Here is a 22,505-nt window from a genome sequence, read left to right on the forward strand (position 1 = left end):
GTAACTGGTCTTTGTAAAGACCTGTAAAGTACTAGGGGTGCACAGGAAGCTGCCGGAGCTGCCATACAGGATGGGTGGAGGGTGGGAGGCTAAATTCCTCTTAGCCTAATGGCGCTGCGCGCCTAGCCAGCAGCAAAGTGTTTCTATATATTTCTGCAGCACGTGAACAACATTAAAAAATTAAATTACACCGACATGCAGACTTGCATATGTAACACAAGTGAAATAACACCTACAAGCAGCTATGACTATTGGCTTTGTCAATGGTTGCCCCTGCAGAAATAAATTAAAAAAGAAAGGCTTTGCTGCACAAATAGTAAACATGGTTTACTTCTCAAAAATGCTCTGGGGCAGGGGAAATAAACAAAACTCCAAAAGCACTATTGCTACTTTAGCAATTATACACCTACCACTAATTATTAAGAATAAGTAAAAACAAATATAGCTGAAGAACACGGTGTAGACTAAAAATAACACGTACAAATTAAAAACGCTGCACCCAAATAAATCTGAGTTGCAATACTGCTTCGCTCGTTACTCAGACTAAAATAATTAGCCAGCCTGCACCAAATTCTCCATTTAAGGGAAAATATCCTTCCTACTAAAAAGCAAGGTACAGGGCAGGGAGAAATGTGAAAATCTCCAAAAGCACTATTGAAACCTTTGCAAATATACACCTACCACTAATTATAAGGAGTATTTTTAAAAGTTCAACTGAAACTTCTACATTAGTAAAGAAGTCAAAAAAAGTCGACGTTGAGGCATAAGGCAAAAGTTGACGAATTTTGTGTTTACAGAAAAAAGGTTTGAAACATCCGCTGGTTCACAAAAATACATAAACGCTGCGTTTGTGTATTGTATCTTATGACTATGTCACAGTGCAATACTTTAGGGCAAAGTTAGTGCTATATACAATTGCCCACAAAAAAAAATAATCAATTATAAAAGACTAAACTGCTGCCAGATTAAAATCTAAGTTTAACCCCTAGGGTGACGGCAAAAACAGAAAGCCTGATCGACACCCACCGCAACACTTGCTTAGACCCGGCCCAAGCGCTAAGTAAAGTGTAGCACTAAAAATGTGTAAACATGCAAGAGAAAAATTAGTGCCACATTGGCATTTTACGCATTCAAATGCAAGAGAAAAAAAAAAAGCTTCCCCAGACGAAATAAAAAATGTTAGTACTCAAGGCGGCTGTGTGCGCGCCCGGGAAGCGGCAGGAGCCGGAGCTGCCATACAGAACGGGTGAGGAGTAGGGGGCTAAATCCCCTTTAGCCTAATGGCACTGCACGCCTAGCCAGCAGCCAAGTGCTTCTATATATTTCTGCAGCACGTGAACAACATTATAAAATTAGATAACACCTACAAGCAGCTATGACTATTGCCTAGTTGCCCCAGCACAAACTTAAAAATTTTTTTTTTTTTAAAAGAACGCTTTCCTGTACAAATAGTAAACATCGTTTACTTCTTATGGACAACGTTGTAGCTTAAGGCTAAAGTTCACGCCTTTGGAGTTTTCGGGAAACAGGTTATAAACATAGCGCTAGCTCAACGGTAGCTTCTACATTAGTATAAAATTCCAAAAAAGTAAGAATTAGTTTCTACGCAAACAGTGCTAAATTACACAATAAAATCCTCCGATACATTCACTATCCCGTTCCAACAAAATCACCTTCTTGCCTGACAGCTTCATTTAAGAACGCAAAACACAAGAAAATATACACGCACAAATTAAAAACACTGGAATTCAATACTGCCTTGCTCAGTACAGCAATATATAGCAAAAGAAGACTGGTGCGGACGAAAAATAACACACAAACAAAACTCTGTAATAAAATACTGCCTCGCACGTATAGCTGAACAAAAGTCGTGTGGACTAAAAATAACATAACACGCACAAATTAGGCACCGTGCTCAAAAGACGGCAATTACAAATGCAGGCTACAACCTCGCTCGTTACTGAAGTGAAAATAAGTAGCCAACGAGCTCCAAAGTATCCAATTACAAAGGCAGGCTACAGCGTGCAAAAACAGATGGCAAAAAAAGTGCCACCAGAAAAAAAAAAAAAACACTGTAGTTAGGCGCCGCTGTCTCGGGATTACATGGAAATTAGCAATTCGCCAACAGAAAAGATGATAAGAACACTAACACAACTATGCCAATTGCAAGCGGAAAGACAGAACATTAAATTTAAGCCCACTTACAGATTACTTTATGTCTCGCTGAGACAGCGGATGCGCTGCCAAGGCGAGACCTAAAAAGGGTGATTTGTCCGGTAATTACAGAAAGGCTGAAAGGGCCGACAAGTAACCTTGAGCAGAGCATGCAATGTCTTGCTGGGCCAGAGACAACAGAAGCAAAAGTACAATCAAAAGCTTTGCTTAGAAGGGACCAGTCTTAGGAGTGCCACACCATGTCACCAATTTGTGCCAGCATAAACAGATTTGATCGAAGGGTGCCTGGAGGGCAAAATGACATCCACCACCTCAGACGGCAGATTAAACTCAGTGAGTGGCTGCAGCTCAAGCTTTATGCATTTGGTGTAGATGTGTCAAATTTGTGTGAAGGACCCTGCCCTCTTGCTGCGATAGAAGGGAAGACAGATGCTCATGCCCAGAAGTTCCAGTCGGGCCCAATCTGGAGGCACTGGGATGACCTGGGCCCATTTGTTCTTGATCTTTTTAAAAACTCTGCGCAGAGGGGCGGTAAATCGTACAGATGTCTTGTGTTGTATTCCAGAGAGAATGCATCTCCTAAACGTTTTCTTGTGGAAACTCAAATGCACAAAACCTCCAACATTATGCGCTCAACGGTGATGAACAGATTTAGCCAGGATTCTCACCACTGCTGGAAGATGCCCTGCAACTTCTCAGTACATAGATACCACTTGTGATCTGCCAGATGCTGTCAGCTCAGCTCTTTACTCTGGCATTCAGAAGCCTGTTTGAAGAGTCGCGGTCAGGGAAATGCCCCAGTGCTCCAACCAACTTTATAGGCATAAAGCCTCCTGGCTATAACGCAGGACCCCACTCTGTCCTGCTTGGTGCAATCCCACAGTGAAGAGTTGTTGTCCATGAGAACCTGAGCCTACCGCCTCCTTCAGAGATCAATGTCCTCTGATCTGCACCTCCCCCAGGGGCTTCCCCAGCCACCAGGAATGCATTGCATTCATCTGGTACTTCAGATTCCACTGCAGAGTCCACATGTACCAACTCAGACCTGCGCCTGTTTAAATCTCAGTTAACACTTGGACTAGTTATCACTTCTTTGAATAGCTGTTTAAACAAATATGTGCAGCTGATACTGAGAATTTTGCTCTTCGTGCATGTCTAAGTATACAAAAATGTGCTGGATGGAATGCCTGTATTGATCTCAGCCACTAGTAATTACTTTGGGCCGCATCCTAGTCAATCACTGGTATGATATATACTATCACAGAACATACATCTGTTAATTTGGGGCTTTCCTCAAGTATGAGCATGGCAAGCACAGTCCATTTAATACAATGCCATTTATTAAGTAACATTGTACATCTAAAGCAACGTACGTGGGTCATCCAATATTATGCAATTCCAGGAGTGCCTCAACAAAGTGTTATTGGTGATATGAAAAATTAGAAGCCAAACAAAGGTGCCCGTTAATCAGACTCAATGGAGCGGCACTAAAATGGCCTTACAAGCCTATTAATCCAGTAGGCACCATTTTAATAATTTTGCCATTTCAAATTAAGTTACTTAAAAATTACCCAATCTAATCTTTGAAAAAGACACCACAATTTGAAGGAGAAGAGAAACAAAGTGTGGCTGCCATTCCGGTGTGTTATCCAGGTATACATGTGAAATGCCAAATGGATATGAACACCTTTATGCGTTTCTATATTGTATACCGAAATAAAATAGGGTTTGTCAAGCACCACTACCAATTTTAAGACCATCAAAGATATAAATATTCGCCACGCCAATAGGTCAAGCAAAAGCAAAGAATGCACTGTCAAGCCAGACCTAGAGTTAATGACTGCCCTCCTCCCATCTTTGCTTCTGTTATAGCCATCACACAACACTTATCTAACACATGACCAAATTAGGAAGCAATAAAGGTAATGCTGAGCTTAAAGACATCTTTACGATCAACTCAAGGGATCAACAGTTAACCACATCCCTAACCTTCCATTGGTACATCAAAATATTGCAGCCGCTTTAACTTGGCGACAACAAAAAAAAACGTATGCCAGGCCATTTTATAGAGGGGGGCCAAGAATGACAGTGATTGAACTGCAAAAGAGCATACCGGACAAGAAACTGCTATTTTACCCAAGCTGATAGACCGGCATCTTCTAAAAATACTGGCCATGAAATATAACTCAGGAATTAAAAAGATTTTTCCCTTCCCGAAACTATCAGTGCCACATGTCTTAGGGGATGAATCCTTGATGAAAGTAGTTCAAACATTTACAGAAAAAGGTTAGGATTACTTACTCTAGCCTATGGAAAACATTCAACATCGTATGAGGGGAGTGGAGTATCTTAAACACTTCAAGAGGTTTCTATGAAAGTCTAGAGTACATCAACATCAGAAGGAAAAACATTCAGTGTTGTTAATCCATCCTCTAATAATAAGAGCCTAGCAATTCCACATACCCTGGTTCCTGAGGTCCACAGCAAATTCTTTATATAGACTTTTTCAGGCAGTAGGGGAACATCAAAGACGTTTCTGCAGTCACACTTTCAACTGTTTATGTTTGTTCTGTTTTGCATGAGCCCCATATGGCACCTGATCCATCAATGCCATAGCCTTTTGCAGAGTCTGATGCACTGATAATTTAAAAAAGTTCTTGGACGAATCCAGAGAAATCAATATATCATACATCCCCCATTCAGAGATCAAGCTTTAAAACAAACCAAGAGACTGCCTTGACCCAATCAAAAGGACCAGATGAATAAAGCCTAGCTCCCAAACACTGGCTCTGAAAGGGGGAAAAAGAAGCTTGCTACACAGGAATAAAAACTTCAAGAAAAAAAGGTAAGCTTTTTTTTACCCCATGGCAGGAGAAAAAAAAAACAAGGACAGATGTGTCCCGATGTATTTCTAGAAAAGGAGAGAAAACAATAGAATCCTTTACTTCTACGTTCGCTTTAATTCATAATATCTTTGTAAACTCATTAGGCTCTAAACAAAATAGGTACTACCCAATAAAGGTGAAAGTTTTTAAAAACATAAAAAGTAACAAAACAGTGTTAGAGACAATTTAACAAGTAGGATGGAAACCCGTTTGCACCGCTGCATGCAACTCATGCAACGGAAGATGGCGCTTTGGTATAGAGGAAATGGTCACACTTATAAACAGTTCTAGAACAGACAGAATTTATGAGGAACCCATTTGCAGAGCCAGGAGATACCCCAGAAAGACAAAGAACCTGTGTAAATGGTAGGAGTATTACAGAATGAGGCCAAGTGATTTAGGTGAAGGAATATATGACGAGGAGGTGTAATCTGGATGTGCACCACTAGAACGGTAAAATTATGCTGGAACTAATTGTTTTATTTGTCAACATAAAATCAATAACATTGATTATCAGAAAAAGACTAGATAAAGTATAGATATCAAAATGTGTACTACAAAATGGCAATTTAGACAAAGCAACAAATTAGAAAGATGCTGGTCTTAATTTCAACAAAAGCAAAATACATGATACATCTTTCCCCCAAAAAGGAAGTAAAGTACGTTTTTTAACTCTGTAAAAGTCAGTCTTTTGTGAGCCAAGAAGGTTCACAAGGAAGCATAAAATTAGTTGAGAAATCAACCACGCCACAGGCCACATAATAAAGTTATGAGCCACCTGTAGAGGTTTGCATCCTTCCAACAGGAACATGCATTAAGCAATGTATTGTACTACAGCCACTGCCACCTGAACAGAAGGACGAGGCACCACCAGAGCCACACAACAAAGCACAGTTTGCATTTTCCAACTGCCTGAAATTGAACTATGTATTTTCAAAAACAAGAGAAACAATGCGACTCAGACTGCATAGACTGATCAGTATTAAACGGATTATAAAGAATGAGAAATCTCCCAAACCCGATGCCATTTCTTCAAACCATCTGACGTATTGCAGCACGTGCCTCACTTCAAGAAATTCAGAACAGAAGAGAAGGAAAATATTAGACACCGAATGCCTAGTGCGATTTTTGTAAAGAGTAATGCATCCTCTATCCTTAATTCACACCCACAGAACAAAAGATCCCAAGGCAAATAACGAAGCACATAAAACGACAGCAAGGAAACTGCATCAAACATGGAACATGCACCCCAGGATCAAGGAAGGTGAAGTTTGAAGTCCCTTACTGGGTGAGGAAAAAATGAACAGAAGAAGGATCCATGACTTCGAGGAGGCATCCATGAAGCAGACCAAGGAAATGAGTGAATGAAACCAATTCAATATGCAATCTCAGGTAGGCTACGTAAAATGGCCAAGACAATGAATAAACTGTGCGTGTGGTACAGTGAATCACGAATAGGAAAGGTGGGTTGGGAGTGCTCGGTTGTTTTCAAAGGGAGGTAGTACAGCCAATGAACTCATTTCATCTCTTTACATTTATTTACAATTTTGGTAGTTGTGTTTACCTTTGCTTCCATTCTGGCTCGGGACTTAAGCTGCTTCTGAAAAAGAGTGAATTTGTAACGTTAGATATTTTTATTAAGTTTCAAAATAGCCCAAAAAACACTATGGGCTAAAGTACCCCACGATACATCAAGTCTCCAAGGTAGCCAGAGAAATAGAAAATGTTTAAACCAACTGCTGCAGCATTCTATTGTTCGTATCGTCAAATAAAGCTGTAGCCTTAAATATCCCCTTGCAGCCGTTTACTGTTTATTTTAGAAGATAGATCTGAAGAACCAGTTCTCATTTTCTTGTTTAAACTGTAACTTTAATTGTAATCATAGACCTGCCTTTAACCTCGGCTGCTGGCTCTGGCAGGAGGCATTATGACCTCACAACTTAACTGTAATAACTTATTACAGTTAAAGTTCAGCTATGTGATTTCATTATTACAAGTCACAACTCGACTGTAATAAGCAAATTGAAGACAGTTTTTATGCAAGGTTTGCAGGCTCCCATGCATTACATACAAACATTAAAAGCCAGTCAAAACTCCGCACAACTGGGAAACACTGGCTAACAAATAGCGTATTTGGACAGCTAATTACTGTAACATAGGAAAAGTTACATTTTGACAGCAAGGCGCTGTTCTGCAAGGCAGTGTAAGGAAACTGTTAATTACCTGCAGCTGCAGTGCTACAGCACTGTATTCTTTCAGAATAATAAGATATATAGGTTTGGTGTTAGTAAGGCCTTTTGATTTTACTAAAATGTTTTGTATAATATACTTAATTAAACAGAAGGCCTTGTTTGGACGTTACTGTGTCATTAAGATTTTTCTTCTGTCCACTACAGCAGATTCTATGGAGCTACCTTTGCCACTGGCATTTTGCCATTTCACAAGGCCCACACCGACAAATAAAATGTGCCAGAGGCTACTATGGCAATGTGTTCTTCTTGAGAGCAAAAAAATAAATAAGTAAACAACATTTTTTTTTAGATTAGTGAAGGCCCAGCAGCTGCTCCAACAACAGTCTTGCACAAACAATCACAACACAAGCATTGACAAAGCCAAAAGGCTGGACAACAACACAAACTATTTGCGTTACCAATGCTGGTTTAAAATACTATCGACCATGAGCCCTGGAACTTACACTCACTTTTGGAAAATCAAATGACAACTGCACACTATTTCTTTTCAGACCATCTCTGCAAGGGCCGCCTGTCCGTGTTACCTTGCAGACTTGCCATAAATTCTTTTAGTATTATGAGGAGAAAATGAACTGCAGTTGTTTTTTTCTAAATCAACAAATGGCTGCTAAGAGACCCTTGGTGCATAGCTTTTAAGGCCGGATCTAGAGAACAAGAAGAGAAAATGTCTTCCGACATCACTTAGTTCAGTGCCTCTTTTATGGCATAGGAAAAGGATTTTTTTTGCTGTATCCCATACAATTGTAGCATCTTCAAGGATTTTCCCACTATTTTGGCTCAAACTGTAAGACACCAAAACCCTAGCTATTCAGCAGCTCTCTTGGCTAAGCTTAATTTGGGAACACTGTCAGTGCAGGAATACCTCCTCAGAGAAAGGAAGTTGTTTTGTGAACCATGGAAGACCCATCTCTTAAGTGACATAAGAATTGTTCTGTCGCGGAAAAAGATTGCAAGCGTCAAGAAACAATTGTATCAATTCAATAAAAGCACCTCCAACCTGGATACCCTGAGGAAAGCCTGGATGCAAAACTTTGGCATTTTTAAATATCTGCAACCAAATGTATTGAGCCGAGGAGTTTCCCCCATCTTGTAAACGCTCAGTCTCGTGACCTAATTTTCTGTTTGTGTACAGAGAGTCTACAATTATGTTCTCAAAACCGGTCACACTAACAGGTATCTGATGCCTAATGACCTTTTTAATGGCAATCTCTAAGATACTGTTTGTCTCTCTTTGTGGATCTATAACTTGGCCAAAGTGGTAGTCAAATGGCATTGGACTCAAAGGTGAGCATGCTCAGTCTTGCAAAGAAAAACAGCAAAGTCCATTTGCCTTCGGATGACTAAGATAGGCAGTCCATGTCATTACAGCTGAAACTATCACTATTACCAAGGCAACTGTAATGAATTCCTTTGGCCAAGATGGCATGATTTGGCCGACAGCTGAACGTTTAATTCATTTTTATATCCGATCCCTAGATTGGATCCATTTTTACTGAAAGTGCCAAGGGAGGGGTCTACAGTCTAACGATGATTCAGGAAGTCCTAATAGAGTTTTATGTGTAGGACTGGAGCGTCATGAACTTGCACCATTTGAGATTTTCATGTCCTGAATTCAGTCTCAAGTTTTACTCTGTTGAGATAAGCCCCAAGATATTGACTTTCTTGCATGCCTTAGAAAAGAATTTTCAGTTTTGGATTAGAAGTCTTATAGATGGACCAAAAGCCAAATAGGGGAAACAACATTCTGCTTTCTGAAAGTACATTTTGCAGCTAGTGCAGGTTAGGTGATCAGCCAGTCTTGCAAGCATGGGCCATGGTGACTATCAGACAAGAAGTGGTTTGATGGAGAGCAGTGCTAAGAACTTCCGTGTGATGAACATGTTGCTTCCTCTCAGATATGGTATGCGAAAATATGAACCAAGGAACCCACTGTGTAAAGAACCATTTTCTTGAAGAGTAGAAATGACATCTTGAAAAGCTGCCTTTGTTCGAGTGATATGCCTGTTGATTGTCCAGCGACTGGTCACTGTCTGTGACTTACAACGCTTTCCATTTCCTCCGATAGAAAAGCCCACTTTGGGTTTTCATTTTGAAATTAAATACAAAATTGAATGTCTGATGGACGGCTGCGCCATGAGGTTGATGGAGCTGTCCATCAAACTTTTAATACATTTACAGGAACCACTGTTGCGGCGGCTCCTGAAATGTAAGAGGTGTTCACTGGGTGGCCGACGTCTCTTAATTTGGCAAGTGGACTAACTACCTCTCCATGGATGGAATAAAATATTCCGCCATGGCGACGGTACTAAATTAGTCTGCCAAACTCCAAATTAGGCCCATTCTCAGATTGCAAAAGTTTTGAATAGGAAATCCCAGCCAAAATGCGAGGAAAGGTTTAAGTGGGTATATCTAGGAAGGATTCAATGCTGTAGGATTAAGACTATAAACAGTTCACCCTTTGAATGCCACTGCTGTTATTAGCCACCATAAGACTAAGTGAGAAAAAAAAGCATTCAGACTACCTTCCCTTGATTTGTTTTGTTTTCAATTAGAAAATTTACTGTATAGTTAATTAATGTAAATTGGCCAACCATTTTTCTCTACATTTTCTGTCTGGGTGCAGTGCCTGTCTTATCATGGCTTCCAACTCTCGTCAACTCCTTTTTTGTCTCACATCAAGAGCTGTCCCAAAACAACCCAGGGTTCGGCAGAAGGAGGTCGGGCTATTTATTTATTAGTCAACACTCAATAAAAACCTATTTATATATATTTAACCCGCCCTTAGTGTGGAAATACAGAGCAATATAAAGCTTTTGGGGCTGAAATAGCCTACAGTGTTATAATCAGCACCTGATTATAATCTACAACTTACATTAGCTGAACAGAAATTGCTAAGAGATATATATATATATATATTCACTGAAAAAACCATAGGTTTCACACATGTTATAGTTAGCTGGACATTTTACTGATTAAAAAACCAATGAAATTCCCCCGTTATAGTTACTGTAGGCAACTATAACTCACGCGACCGTAATCCTCTGCTGATGCTAATACTGTATTTAGACACTTATTTGCCCATGTCTTCTTCCATTAAATTTTAGCTATACATATATTACAAATATTTTTTTTTCATAAAGACACATATGTCATCAGCAGAGGATTACGGTCGCGTGAGTTATAGTTGCCTACAGTAACTATAACGGGGGAATTTCATTGGTTTTTTATCAGTAAAATGTCCAGCTAACTATAACATGTGTGAAACCTATGGTTTTTTCAGTGAATTTGTACGGTTTTTTAAATGCTAAGTTACTTTACGCCATTTGTGGCGTGCGCGCCCACTTAACGCAGTTCGTTCCGTGCGCGCACGGTGCGCTTCGCGCACCGTGCGCGCACAGTGAGCACGCGGTGCGCTTCGCGCACCGCGTGCCCACGTTACGCTACATGGGCCATAAACGCACGATGCGCTTCGCGCACCGTGCGCACATGGAGGAAATATGATGAGCATCGCTGTGATAGGTAAAATATGTGTTAGTTTTACCTCTGATATGCCATGCACAAAAGGTGCCCTTCAGGCACATTTTGCACACGGGGTGGGGAGAATGTGGATATTTTTTTTTTTTTATTATTGAATTTATTACCGTACGCGTACGGTAAGCGTAATCGGCGAAATTTTCAAAAAAATTAAAATTGCCTTTTTTGCCTTGGGGGATCGTTGGGGACTCCCTGGACATGGCTAGGTGCTTGGGAGCTGTCTAAACAGCCCCTTTACATGTTTTGGGGCTTTGTTTTTCAACCCCCTGTCAGAGTGCGAGAGAGAACATGGCGGCCGCCGCTTCCTGGTTTCGACCGATTCGAATGTTTACTAAGATCTAAGGGCCAATCAGAATCGCGCTTGCGCACGTCACCGTACGCGTACGGTAAGCGCACCGTAAGCGCACCGTAAGCTGGCTCAGATATATATATTGATTTAAAGGCTATTTTCTCAGAATCTACTGAACAGATTTACACCAAACCTACAAAAGGCACTTCCTTGACCTGAGGACTACCTCTCTGCCAAATTTCAAGTAATTCTGTTCAGCCGTTCGGGCTGTAGCTGTGTCTAAAGGTCCTATGGAAAAATGCATGGGAAAAACGCGTTTTGGGACCCCCCTTTTATCTCAGCCCCCGCTTGACGAATCCCCCCCCCGAGACTTTCAGGGTAGGAGCGGAGCGGAGCGCCCCACCTATTTTGAACAATTCGCGAGGATTCGTCAGCCGGCGCCAAAGTTATTCAAAATAGAATGTTGCGGATTTCCTATGGAAACGTGGTCCTAACTATAACTACCTACTGGCGACCGCCAGTAGGTAATTATATATATATATAGCGCTTGTCACTGCAACCACTGCCACCAAACTAAATGAACAAACTAGTCTCCAAATAAGATTATAAGTGCCAGGGCTGTGTTAGACCTAGAGCTAAATGCCTTGAATTAACCACTTTGCCACCTTGGATGAATAAATATTCATATCTTTTTCAGTCCTGTGTGTATATATTATTTACAGCATCGGCAGCGGCGAATATAGTAGATTACTTCACCCATAAGAGGATTGTTTTGAGTGGTGAATTGGTGCTATTTAAAGCCCCTGCATGAGGTTTCTCAAAGGTATTTAATCTCCGTGGAACTTTATGCCAGTTTTTTTTTTTCTTTTTAAATAGACTGGTTGGCAATGGATAAGGAATATAAGTGGGAAGCTAAGGTTACAAATTAAGGGATCTCAACAGCTGCGCTTCCCATTTGAAATTACATAGGAAAATCTGAGTGAGCGCAGAGCAAAAATTACTGAACAGATTCACAAGTGTGGTAGGAAAGTAGAACTTTGTCCTCCTTAAAATCCTATTGTGGTTTGATGTAAATGTGTATGGCAATTCTTGAAATATTAAAGAAAATTAAATAGCAGTAGTTGGAGAGCTTGCTTCTTAAACCAGGTTGAGGGCTAGCAATAAAAAATCCCATCGACCTTTGCTAGTTTCGAGAACCACGTGTTTCTCAAATCAATGCATTCTTATTTCTTCTTTGAAGGATCGAGCATTTAGCTCCAGCTGCCATTACAAGGCTGGAGAGCCAGCTGTGTTGGCCCGGTTCTTGAACCCTAAGCATGCTCCAGCAGGTGCAGGAGAAAGGGCAATCTGAAACTGATCTTGATTAATTTTAATTAATAGAATCAAGGGAAATGGAAACATACCCAGCTCAATGGCATGTTCAGACACAGTAGTTGTGGAGCTAGCGGCCAACAGTAGCTCTGGGAAAACTCAACCCGCAGCCCCATCCTTACGGCTTATATTTATAAGTGGAAACAATACATTTCAATCAAAAAGAAAAAAGACCTTCTCAAGTAACTTCTACTCCCAACTTGGCTAATCACCAAATTTCAGCTTTTCTTCATGGTGTCTGATCACTCTGGAACCTCCCTTTTTTAATAGTCAGGGTAGCGACATTCCAAATTGTCTCCTTCCATAGGAGGACCTCAGAAGTGCACTACTTTTGTACTGTAATTTGCCCAGCTCTCTTGTTGCAGATAAGTGTTCCTTTCTCTTTTCCACTATCTCCATGAATTTCACTAGAACCATATCCTAATACAACAAATGGCTTACATGGTGATAAAAGACCCCAAAAGCTCTTTTTCTGCCAATTCTTGGATGGTAGTAATGTTATGCCTTAGATAAAGATAATCACTCCTCTTTTGGTGGCAAATTTTGAGTTAGTGAACAGGTTTAATTGTTCCTTGCCTTACGTCTTTACAGTTCTATTACAACAGCCTTTCATCTACTCGTCTCATCACCCCTGAAGAGAACATACACAAATGTATTTCCTCACTGATGTCAATAAACTCATATGTGCTACCACATCCATCATACCACCTCGGTCTGCTATGGAATCAACTGACTTGTTACCCTTCTGTCTTGTTAATCCTAGTCACCCAAACATCTCCAGTAATCAATGCATCAAATCTAGTATTCCCTCTCCCGGGCAGTTCCAGTGGCTGTTCACTTTTAATTTCCAGGGCATATGCCCCGAAAACAACAACCCACAGCCCCTCCAACTTAGTACTGAATAGCGTTAAAATCCAAAGAATGCACCACAATACACTAAAACCACACCTTGAAGGGGAAGGTGCATGCTAAACCCTTGCCTTTTGCTTTATCAGGTAGCACTGACTGTATATATTCTAGATTTGATGCCTGAGCAACTGATCAAGATTAACTGTCCTCAGAACTCCACCCCAATTACCTTTTCTTGCATACCCTTTTCTTCCATACAACTGAATGGCTCATGTTTCATACTTTCAGCTTCTATTCCATCTCCAGTACTTGTCTGTTCAAGTGAAACTGAGTTCTTGGCTTGGATAAAACTGTTCAGCCAACCTGAAACCTTGGCCTATATTTTCCTAACTAATCACAGACAGTGTGCTATAACTAGAGGTCCACTTTGTCAGTAAATTACTCTGACTAACTTGGCTGGGTAAGGCGTCAAATTGCGAAGTTGCAGCTTCATTAATCCCTTTTTAATTCCCAACAGGATCTACCTGCATTTTTGGACTTGGACTGTATTATCCAGGAATATGTCCGCTCAAATGACCTTATTAATCAGATCCTTATTTTGATACCTGTGTTGTTCATCTGCTTAGAACATGTCATTGCTGTCTAGACCAAGAGCAAAGGTGTGCCTACATCAGTTCAAAAGTACATAGTTTCATTACACACAACATTAAATCAGAGCAAAAAACAGAAACCACATGGGTAATTAAATTCCCCCAAACTTTACCAAAGCCAAAATAAGAGGTCACTGGCACACACACTTTAAAAGATAGAAGAAGAACACAACTGATCATGTATTTTCTTTTTTTTTTTTACTGTGCCCTATAATGTACATAATTAGAAAAATATACTGGCTTTACGACATTTCCAGATTCAAGAATGGCATTAAGAGACCAAAACAGCAATGTAACATTTAAGTCATGGGCACTAACAAAACATCTCACTTTAATAACGGTGAAAAATACATGTTCAGAATACCTCAAAGTTGTGAAATGTCACCATATTAAACCAATAACCTGTCCCACAATGCTTTTAGAGAACAACAATCCTTAGTCAGCAAACAAAAAGTCAAAGAGTGTTGGTTTCACAAGGGACCTTAAACTCTTGCCTTTTCTGCCACGCCTATGAAATACATCACAGAACTCATTAAATACAGATAGATAGCTGTGACAATAAGAGATGTCCCACGGTGCTCATCTAGTCAGGGTAGAAAGAATACAGAAATAACTCTTGTTCTAAGATTGGTGTTAGCACAGTACACACCCCTGTGCAATCATGGTGTTATAAAGAATAACAGGAACAATATCTTAAAACAGTACACTGGGGCACTTCAACAATTTGTATAAGTAATGCTTGAGGACACATAACCAGAAACGTCAGTCTATAAGTCCAAAGTCATGTGGTATATTTTTGTCACCTTTATTGGGTTTACACGCTTCCAACCAAGTATATGATTATTAGCCGACATGTGTTATGTCCCCAATGGGACTTTTTCAAGGCGTGCAATTACAAACTGTATTCCTTACTCCTTTATCAATAATACGTGACGTAAGATGATATAGGTGCCAGAGTACGAGTTTCTTAACGGTGATCTGTTCTGCGGCCTGACTGTTAAATACTGCCTAGTCATCCTCATCTGTTGGTCCTCAATATTTGATGGGCCCACATTTCATTTTGTGTAGGACAGGATGGGGCTTATCAGGGCTCTCTACGCCGGTGCCACTCATGACTGAATAGCTGCACCATTTCACTGTAAGCTTGAAAAATATTGAAGACAAACTGAAAAGAACGACTGCATTTGTTAATAGGAAGAATTTAACAGTTGCCTTAAAAAAGTTCCATCGGGAACGAAACACAGGTCATTGTTATTTATCCAAACTTATGGAGTGCTCCAGCATATCGTTTTAAAATCACAGAACACATAAAAAGGGGAAGGAAGAAATATGGCAAATGCATGAAAGGAATGAGATCTGATATGAAATGCTAAAATATGTGGCACGTGGGAAGCAAAATAGTAGTCTTGTAAAGAAAAAGTCACTTTTATTATACAAATTATTGAAACTGAGGCAGCTGAGCCTGAAACCACAACATCTCCTTACTGGGAGAGCAATAATTAATCAACTTGTGTTTACATCAGTAAAATACATCTGATCTAGTAAAAACGGACTCAGTTTGATCAATAAAGATGCCTTTAACAACATCAGGTGTACTCAGTGGGTTGTAGGAGCACTGAGCCTTTGCCATTAGATAACTCGTTTTAAGAAGTTGTATGTAGTACAAGACCCGGTGTGTCATGGCCAAGGAGGTCATTAGTTACTACCACATAGAGAGATCACCATCCAATCACTATAACCCGAATACGAAAAACACGAGTGCAGTCATACACATTTGCCAGGTAATGCCGTGTGCACATAGCTGCTTAACCCAACCCCGCATTCAATGAGAAATCTACTAGCATGGTAAGGAAAACATCAGAATGCATACATCCACAGTCGCTTAGGAAATTTTATATGGACACCCACACGAAAAACATAAGGAAATAGTGTACTTACTTGTGGTGGTGGTGGCTACCACTGTGCCGGTGGTGGTGGTGGTGATGGTGGTGATGGTGATGTTTATGAGGGGGTGGATCTTTCTCAGGTGGAGGAGCGGCCGTTGAATTTGAATGGCCAGAACCTAAGCTTTTACGCTGATCTTTAGTCTTCATAAGAACTCGCTTGTAAGACAGCGTACAAAGCCAACACAATAACTTTCCATCAACCTTTTCAAAAGAGAATACAGAAATAAGTTGCACGCACACAAAAATCTTAAGAGATAAAAGGGACATCCAGGGCCCTTCAGGTCATCTAGAAATCTGCTTTTGAAATGTAGCCACTAATTGATTTTGCTCTCGGCTGAACGGTCAAGAAAAAAAAGTAACAATTGCAATTATCAGTGCCCCTCACCAAAGATTACTCATTAACAATAAGGGGCAAAAGCAGCCCCCTTATGGGATACTGTGTTCTCTAAGCCTAAGAATTGTAAAAATACAATGGAAATAACAAACCACCTATGCAGGGTTATGTCTGAAAGTTTAGGCTGACCAAGCGTGTTGGGGTTGGTAGAACACCTTTTTATTAGTGGTAATAAAGCAGCATATTACATAAAAAATAAATTGCTTTCCTATATTACAATATGCTCAGTGTGTTTGCCTATTTATATGGTACATTTTCTGGCTTTTCTTTAGTAAATTCTAATTTAGAAAAAAGTACAAACTTTCCATGCAAGTTACATACAAAGGCAACCTACCTTCCTTCTTCCCTCCTCTTTGCGATCAAAGGCGCACTGTTGCTTGCACTGTTCACACGTCTGAGGGGGGCCATATTTCTTCTCCGAATTGGTGCAACGCTGGCACTTGGTGCCAATAAAGGCTGCTATTATGTTACAATACTGACATGGCTTAGGCTGGACAAAAAAAAAAAAAACACGAACAATTGAGCATACAACATAATACCAACCGACTGGAAAATAGCACAGCTTTGCAAAATGAGCTTTTATATGCTGTTACACAGCCCCAGCATGTTAGAAACGTGTTTGCAACTGGTCATGTTGCTACAAAGAATGAAAGAATATCACATGCCAGCGACTACAAAGCTATGCAGAGGTTTTAGGAAGGAGAAACGTTAGAATTCTATTTTTTAGCGATCTTTTGCATTCGAGCACATTACACTTCCACAGGAAAACATGGTCGGACGGTCTTAAAGCGAGTGAATAAACCCGAATGCCGTTTCTTCGTGGCCTAGTTTTCTATTTCTGGAAATATAAAAAACATCTTTGCACAGGGATGGTGTAAAATAAGGGATCCATTCAGCAAATGCTTCAGACCATTTAATGTGAGAACAGGGAGATGAACAAACATCACATAAAAATAAAATCTGTCTGGGAGGGTGGCATTTTCTCCAAGTAATGCTTCGGCATTCTTATGAACAGAAAAATAGTACTTGTTTAACCATGCAGAAAAGGTTCCGTTGGGCACAGAGGATCTGTATGGTGCATACACATGGTGTGAGAATTTAGCAATTCTTCCAAAGTGGGTTGGAAAAAGTCAATGACAGGGGTGGTCTCTCAACCCCATTTTTTTGGCACGGTCACAGGCTACCTGTTCTGCCTTGTACATTCTATTGCCATATGAAATGATTTTTATTGCATAGTACTTAAATGAAACTAGCTGATTGGTACAAACAGTAAAAGAGAAAATAAGGTTAGCATTCAGCTATAGCGGACTCTTTGACATGGAAGACAGCTGCATTCGTTTTGTACAACTAGGATCCTCAAGTTTCACTGCATTCTCCTGGACAATAATGTAGGTCCAGGCCACAGTCTGTTTCAAAGTCTAGCCAAAAACAAACAAAAAAAAAATCACTATTCACGGTTCCCATATTTTCTGGAATTTGTGGGGACACTCTACAAAAAAAAAAAAAAAAACCTTCTTTGCATTCCGTACATTAGACTACGTCCATACACAACATGTCTCATGTTCAGTGCTGTATGTTTTCACATTATCGTGCTATGCTCCATTTGGCTACTGCCAAGCCCTAAGACCAGAGTTCATTTTCCATGGACTAGTTCAACATCACTGGGGATAGTCTGGATCATAAACTGTGGCTCTAGTAGGACCTCCATCTCTAAACACACTGGACAGGGCATCCTGCACCTCTGTCCACATTTGGAGGCCTCTGCATCTCCAAACAGTGTGAAGGAAGGTAACCTCTCCCTCTCCACACTTCAGACATTTGGCACCAGACACCTGCTTCATTTTTTGTATTCTAATCATGTATGTATGTTCTGTAAAGTATTTTCAGTTTGATGAGATTACAGGCTGGTTCGGATGGCTATTTCCCTGGGGCGTATTAAGGCTGCGTCCCAAGTCTTCACATGTCCAGGTCTGCCTCCATTTGCCCCTAATCGTAAGCAAGCAGTCGAGTGTGTTTGCTAATAGTCTTCCATATGGAAGATATGGTTTCCATAGTCAGTCTTCCTGCTAGGACTATATTCTAGGGGATTAGCTACAGATATTTTCGTCCACTCAAGAGACTAAGTTACCATAGTGGGGCTCGAGTCAGGAGACAATCACATTTGTCCTACATTTGGGCAAACGTTTACCAAATGTTGGAGGCCCAGTAACATTGTCAAAGGTCTCAATTCTAGACAGTCCTATGAGACTAACAATAATATTTGAAGGAATCAACCATTTCATAAGAGGGGCTTCGATTCCCCTTCCAGTTTCTTAACAAAAGGATTCAGGTACCACATATAGGATATTTTGTAGAATATATAGAAACTTTGGCAGGTATCCCTTTGAGGACGGCTGCTCTTCCAATAAGTAAGAGCAGTGGTTTTCACCATTGCTTAGCATCTTCCTGAAACTGTCAGCCCTAAACTTAAGTTACAGTCAGGTCAAAGGTGGTTTCTTATGTTCCGGCTACTTCTATACCCAAATACTTGAATCCATCTCTTTATAGCTTGATGTTCTACCACTGCACCTGCTGTGGGTTCCATTTCTTTAGAACCATCACAGTAGTTTCGACCAGTTGGTCCTACAGCCCGAGTATTCTCCTTGTTCTGTGAAAACTGGCACATCACAGCTTACACCATTAGTCGTCTCTAATTAAAATCAAGTACCCAGCCAAGACTTGCCAGCCGCCGGGATGGTGGGATTCATCATGAGCTCCCAGCAGCAGGTTCTTCCGGTGCTTTGGTCATCAGAGAGGATTCAGGGAGAAGAGCTTCCGGACCTTTCCGGTTACCAAGGAAAACTGTGAGAAAAGAGCACTATGCAGTCAGGTGCAACTGCAGAGCAACACATACTCTAGGGGAGTCAAACCGAGAGCACTGTGGTGAGCGTTCCCATACAGCCCGTTGGCAAGGTGCTAGAGGTGGCAACCTCATTTGCAAGCCATTTCAAGACAATGGGAGGTCAGACGAGATGAACTGAAGTGGCTAACTATGAAATATCCAAGCACAAAGAGAGTATGATAGGGTCGAAGGGAAAGTTTAATGACCTGCCTCAGTTCTAATCCCCTAATCCTATAATTGAAAAACAAATAAAGGAACTGGGGGTCTAACAAAATCCTGCAAATTGAGCAGAAATGTGAAATAGAGGGCTAGTTAGTCCCACATAGCAGAGGAGGGAGTAAAAGAAAAAGAAAGAGACAACCAAATGCAATCTATGAGGACCTCAGAGCGAAGTTTTGGATACCCATCAATTGTCTGTGTGATCAATCTTATCATCTGGTCATCCAATCCAAAATAAGATGCTTCTCTTGATCATAGAGAGCATCTAAATGGGAGTGATTTCACTCAAGGGTGGTCCAAGATTGTCAACGGATTGGAGCGAGAAGACCAACAATAGTAAGATGATAGAGCAATCGAAAGGAGTGCAGTGCTAACAAAAGAAAATAGAGTGGTGTGTTAAAATAGAATTGTGAGAAAACACTACTAGTTTAATATGTGTCTCACATTCTAAGTAAAACAACAGTGCAAAAAGCAGTGTCAAACAAATAACTGCTGTATAGAGAGGTCGACATGTTTCAGCCTAATGAGATACATTTATCCCTGCGGCTTTCTTCAGGACCCTTGTTGTTAGATTTTCGCTACTGCAAACAGGTGGAGAATAAAATGTATAGTGGAGAAAAGGAAAAAAGAAAATTTAAATTTATCTCACTATCATTTAGAGGTGGCACAATGTACAACCTTAAGTAGATCCTCCGCCTCAAAAGGATGCAGCGTGCATCTGTTAAGAGAACAAATGGAAAGTGTCTCAGTCTTTAAAAATAGTACTCCCAATATTGTATTCGTACCCAGCCTTGTGTTAGGGGGCTTACCCGTAATGATCGAGGAACGGACCTCACCTCGCCTGGATCCTGGCTCAGGACTAGGAGGCCCCGCTCTGTATGGAAGAAAAATTAAACTCCCAACATCCAGCAAATAATCATAAAAACTTAATACATCTTCATAGGTGTGCTAGTGTAGTTAACTACTAGCGACTGTGTACCAAGTATATGTAAGTAAAACCACACGTGTCAACCCAAGAGAAGAAACCATTGCCTATATACTGTGATAAAGTGCCGTAAAACAAGGGAAGGCGCAATGTGAAAAACCCATATTTTCTTTGCTTCCCCATGATGCTAAACGTCAAGTTTACATTATGAGAGTTCCTCCAGAGTGTGAAAGTTATCAGGTAATAATACAGATTCATGTTATCAGGAAGAGGAGGGTGTTCTCTATAATGTTAAAGGCATGATAGGAATGACAATCTGTATGTGCCAAACATGCTAAGATTTTAAATAAGCTCCTAAATAAAGTATCCACCAGAGGGAGCCTAAAACACGAGAGATTGCATATAAAAATACAGGCACAGTGACAATGTTACCTATGAAAAACCTCGTAAGGATAGGGAGAGTGCTCACCTATCCGTCGTTGCCTCGTTGTGGCTGCAGAGTCAGGAGAGAGGTAACCCGAGCAATCAGCCAGGCGTGTTTATGAAGCCGAGAAAACCTCGTCGATTGCAAACGCGGGAGCCTATGATGTACGTCATCAAATGTTGCCGGAAAAACATCAAGGACTACAAAATGACGTCACAGTGGAGGCGTCTGTAGTCCGTGTATGTAGTTTACGCGCTAAAGATGTAACTCGCGCGTTGCGGTTTGAGAGGGAATCGCTGTAGATGTACAACGTCTCATTAATTGTGTATTGTCTGGTTTGTATTTTAGAGTCACTTTTGCAGACACCAGATCAAAGCACTTGAAACCTCAGTGTTTTGAAAAATTGAAGAAGAAACCATGGGAACGTAAACACGTGACCGCTAGTGTGTAGTAACTGACTACAAAAAGATGGCATATGTAGTTCTTAAGGAGATGTGTAGGTACTGATTACACCTCTTGAATGCTTGTATACAACTCACTCGTTACTGTGTGAGAGAGCCATGTAAAAACAGCGCGAGTGCATAATCCCCAATAGGTAATCACTACTAGAGAGGGCTACAGGAAGATGTCAACACAAATATATGTTGGCATCTGTAGTCCATATAGATGCACTGCCTGGCCTAGTATGCGGTATTAAGATGTCATGGGACACTTAGCTATAATGCAACATCCTAGACATAATGTGCATACCATGGTATCGTGGTGTCAGAACGTACCCCAAAGCCAGATGCCATACCTTAAAACTATAATGTAGTATAATAGACCTCATAAGGGTACCAAAGTGACAGGGCATCCTAAATGAAAGGAACCAAAACCGCATAAGGGAGATATATAGAAACCATGAATTTCACAAACCCTTTTAAAGGGTGGTCCAAGGGATGTCATCGTTAAGACCCCTGACATCACTATGTAATTTAAACACCCATTTCTGCTCCTTTGTGAAGAGGTATTTGGTGATGTCACAGATATGGGACGGTATCGTAGGCTTTTCAAGCACTGTCCACGAAAAATCTTCTGCCTTGTGATTGTTTTCAATGAAATGTCTGGTTAATCTAGTGGTTGATTTCTTGCATCTGAATGAACTCTTGTGTTCTAACATGCGAGTCCTTACTTTGCGAGTAGTCATACCCACATATTTACATTGGCATGGACAAGTGAGTAGGTAAATGAGATTATCACTATTGCAATTAGTGAACTTTTTTTGCAACCAAGGTCTGTTAGTACCTATATCAATGGAGGTGGTGTGTATCGTTTGTGGGCAAATGGAGCAGTTCCCACAGGGTTCCCACACGCCCGAAATCCATTCCTCAGAGAGCGGTAGGCACTTTATGGGAGCTCCCCGCAGTGACAGGCCATTTTCCCTGTGGGAACTGCTCCATTTGCCCACAAACGATACACACCACCTCCATTGATATAGGTACTAACAGACCTTGGTTGCAAAAAAAGTTCACTAATTGCAATAGTGATAATCTCATTTACCTACTCACTTGTCCATGCCAATGTAAATATGTGGGTATGACTACTCGCAAAGTAAGGACTCGCATGTTAGAACACAAGAGTTCATTCAGATGCAAGAAATCAACCACTAGATTAACCAGACATTTCATTGAAAACAATCACAAGGCAGAAGATTTTTCGTGGACAGTGCTTG

General features: G+C 40.7%; 1 protein-coding gene across 4 annotated transcripts in view; it reads right to left on the minus strand.

Moving 5' to 3' along the window:
• Window positions 1-22,505, minus strand: part of FAM76B (family with sequence similarity 76 member B) — a 135,345-nt gene that overhangs the window by 97,326 nt on the left and 15,514 nt on the right. For all 4 annotated transcript variants that reach the window (XR_014967663.1, XM_085621418.1, XM_085621416.1 and 1 more), the window contains exons 4-6: window positions 16,680-16,835; window positions 15,944-16,152; window positions 6,625-6,660 (exon numbers count right to left, since the gene is read on the minus strand). Coding sequence is in view for 3 of the 4 variants with exons in the window: in XM_085621418.1 (XP_085477544.1) it covers window positions 6,625-6,660; window positions 15,944-16,152; window positions 16,680-16,835 (401 nt within the window). In the remaining variant the exon portion in view is untranslated. The remainder of the gene's footprint in view (window positions 1-6,624; window positions 6,661-15,943; window positions 16,153-16,679; window positions 16,836-22,505) is intronic.

The sequence above is a fragment of the Triturus cristatus genome, chromosome 8 (assembly GCF_964204655.1).
Source record: "Triturus cristatus chromosome 8, aTriCri1.1, whole genome shotgun sequence".
Classification (NCBI taxonomy): domain Eukaryota; kingdom Metazoa; phylum Chordata; class Amphibia; order Caudata; family Salamandridae; genus Triturus; species Triturus cristatus.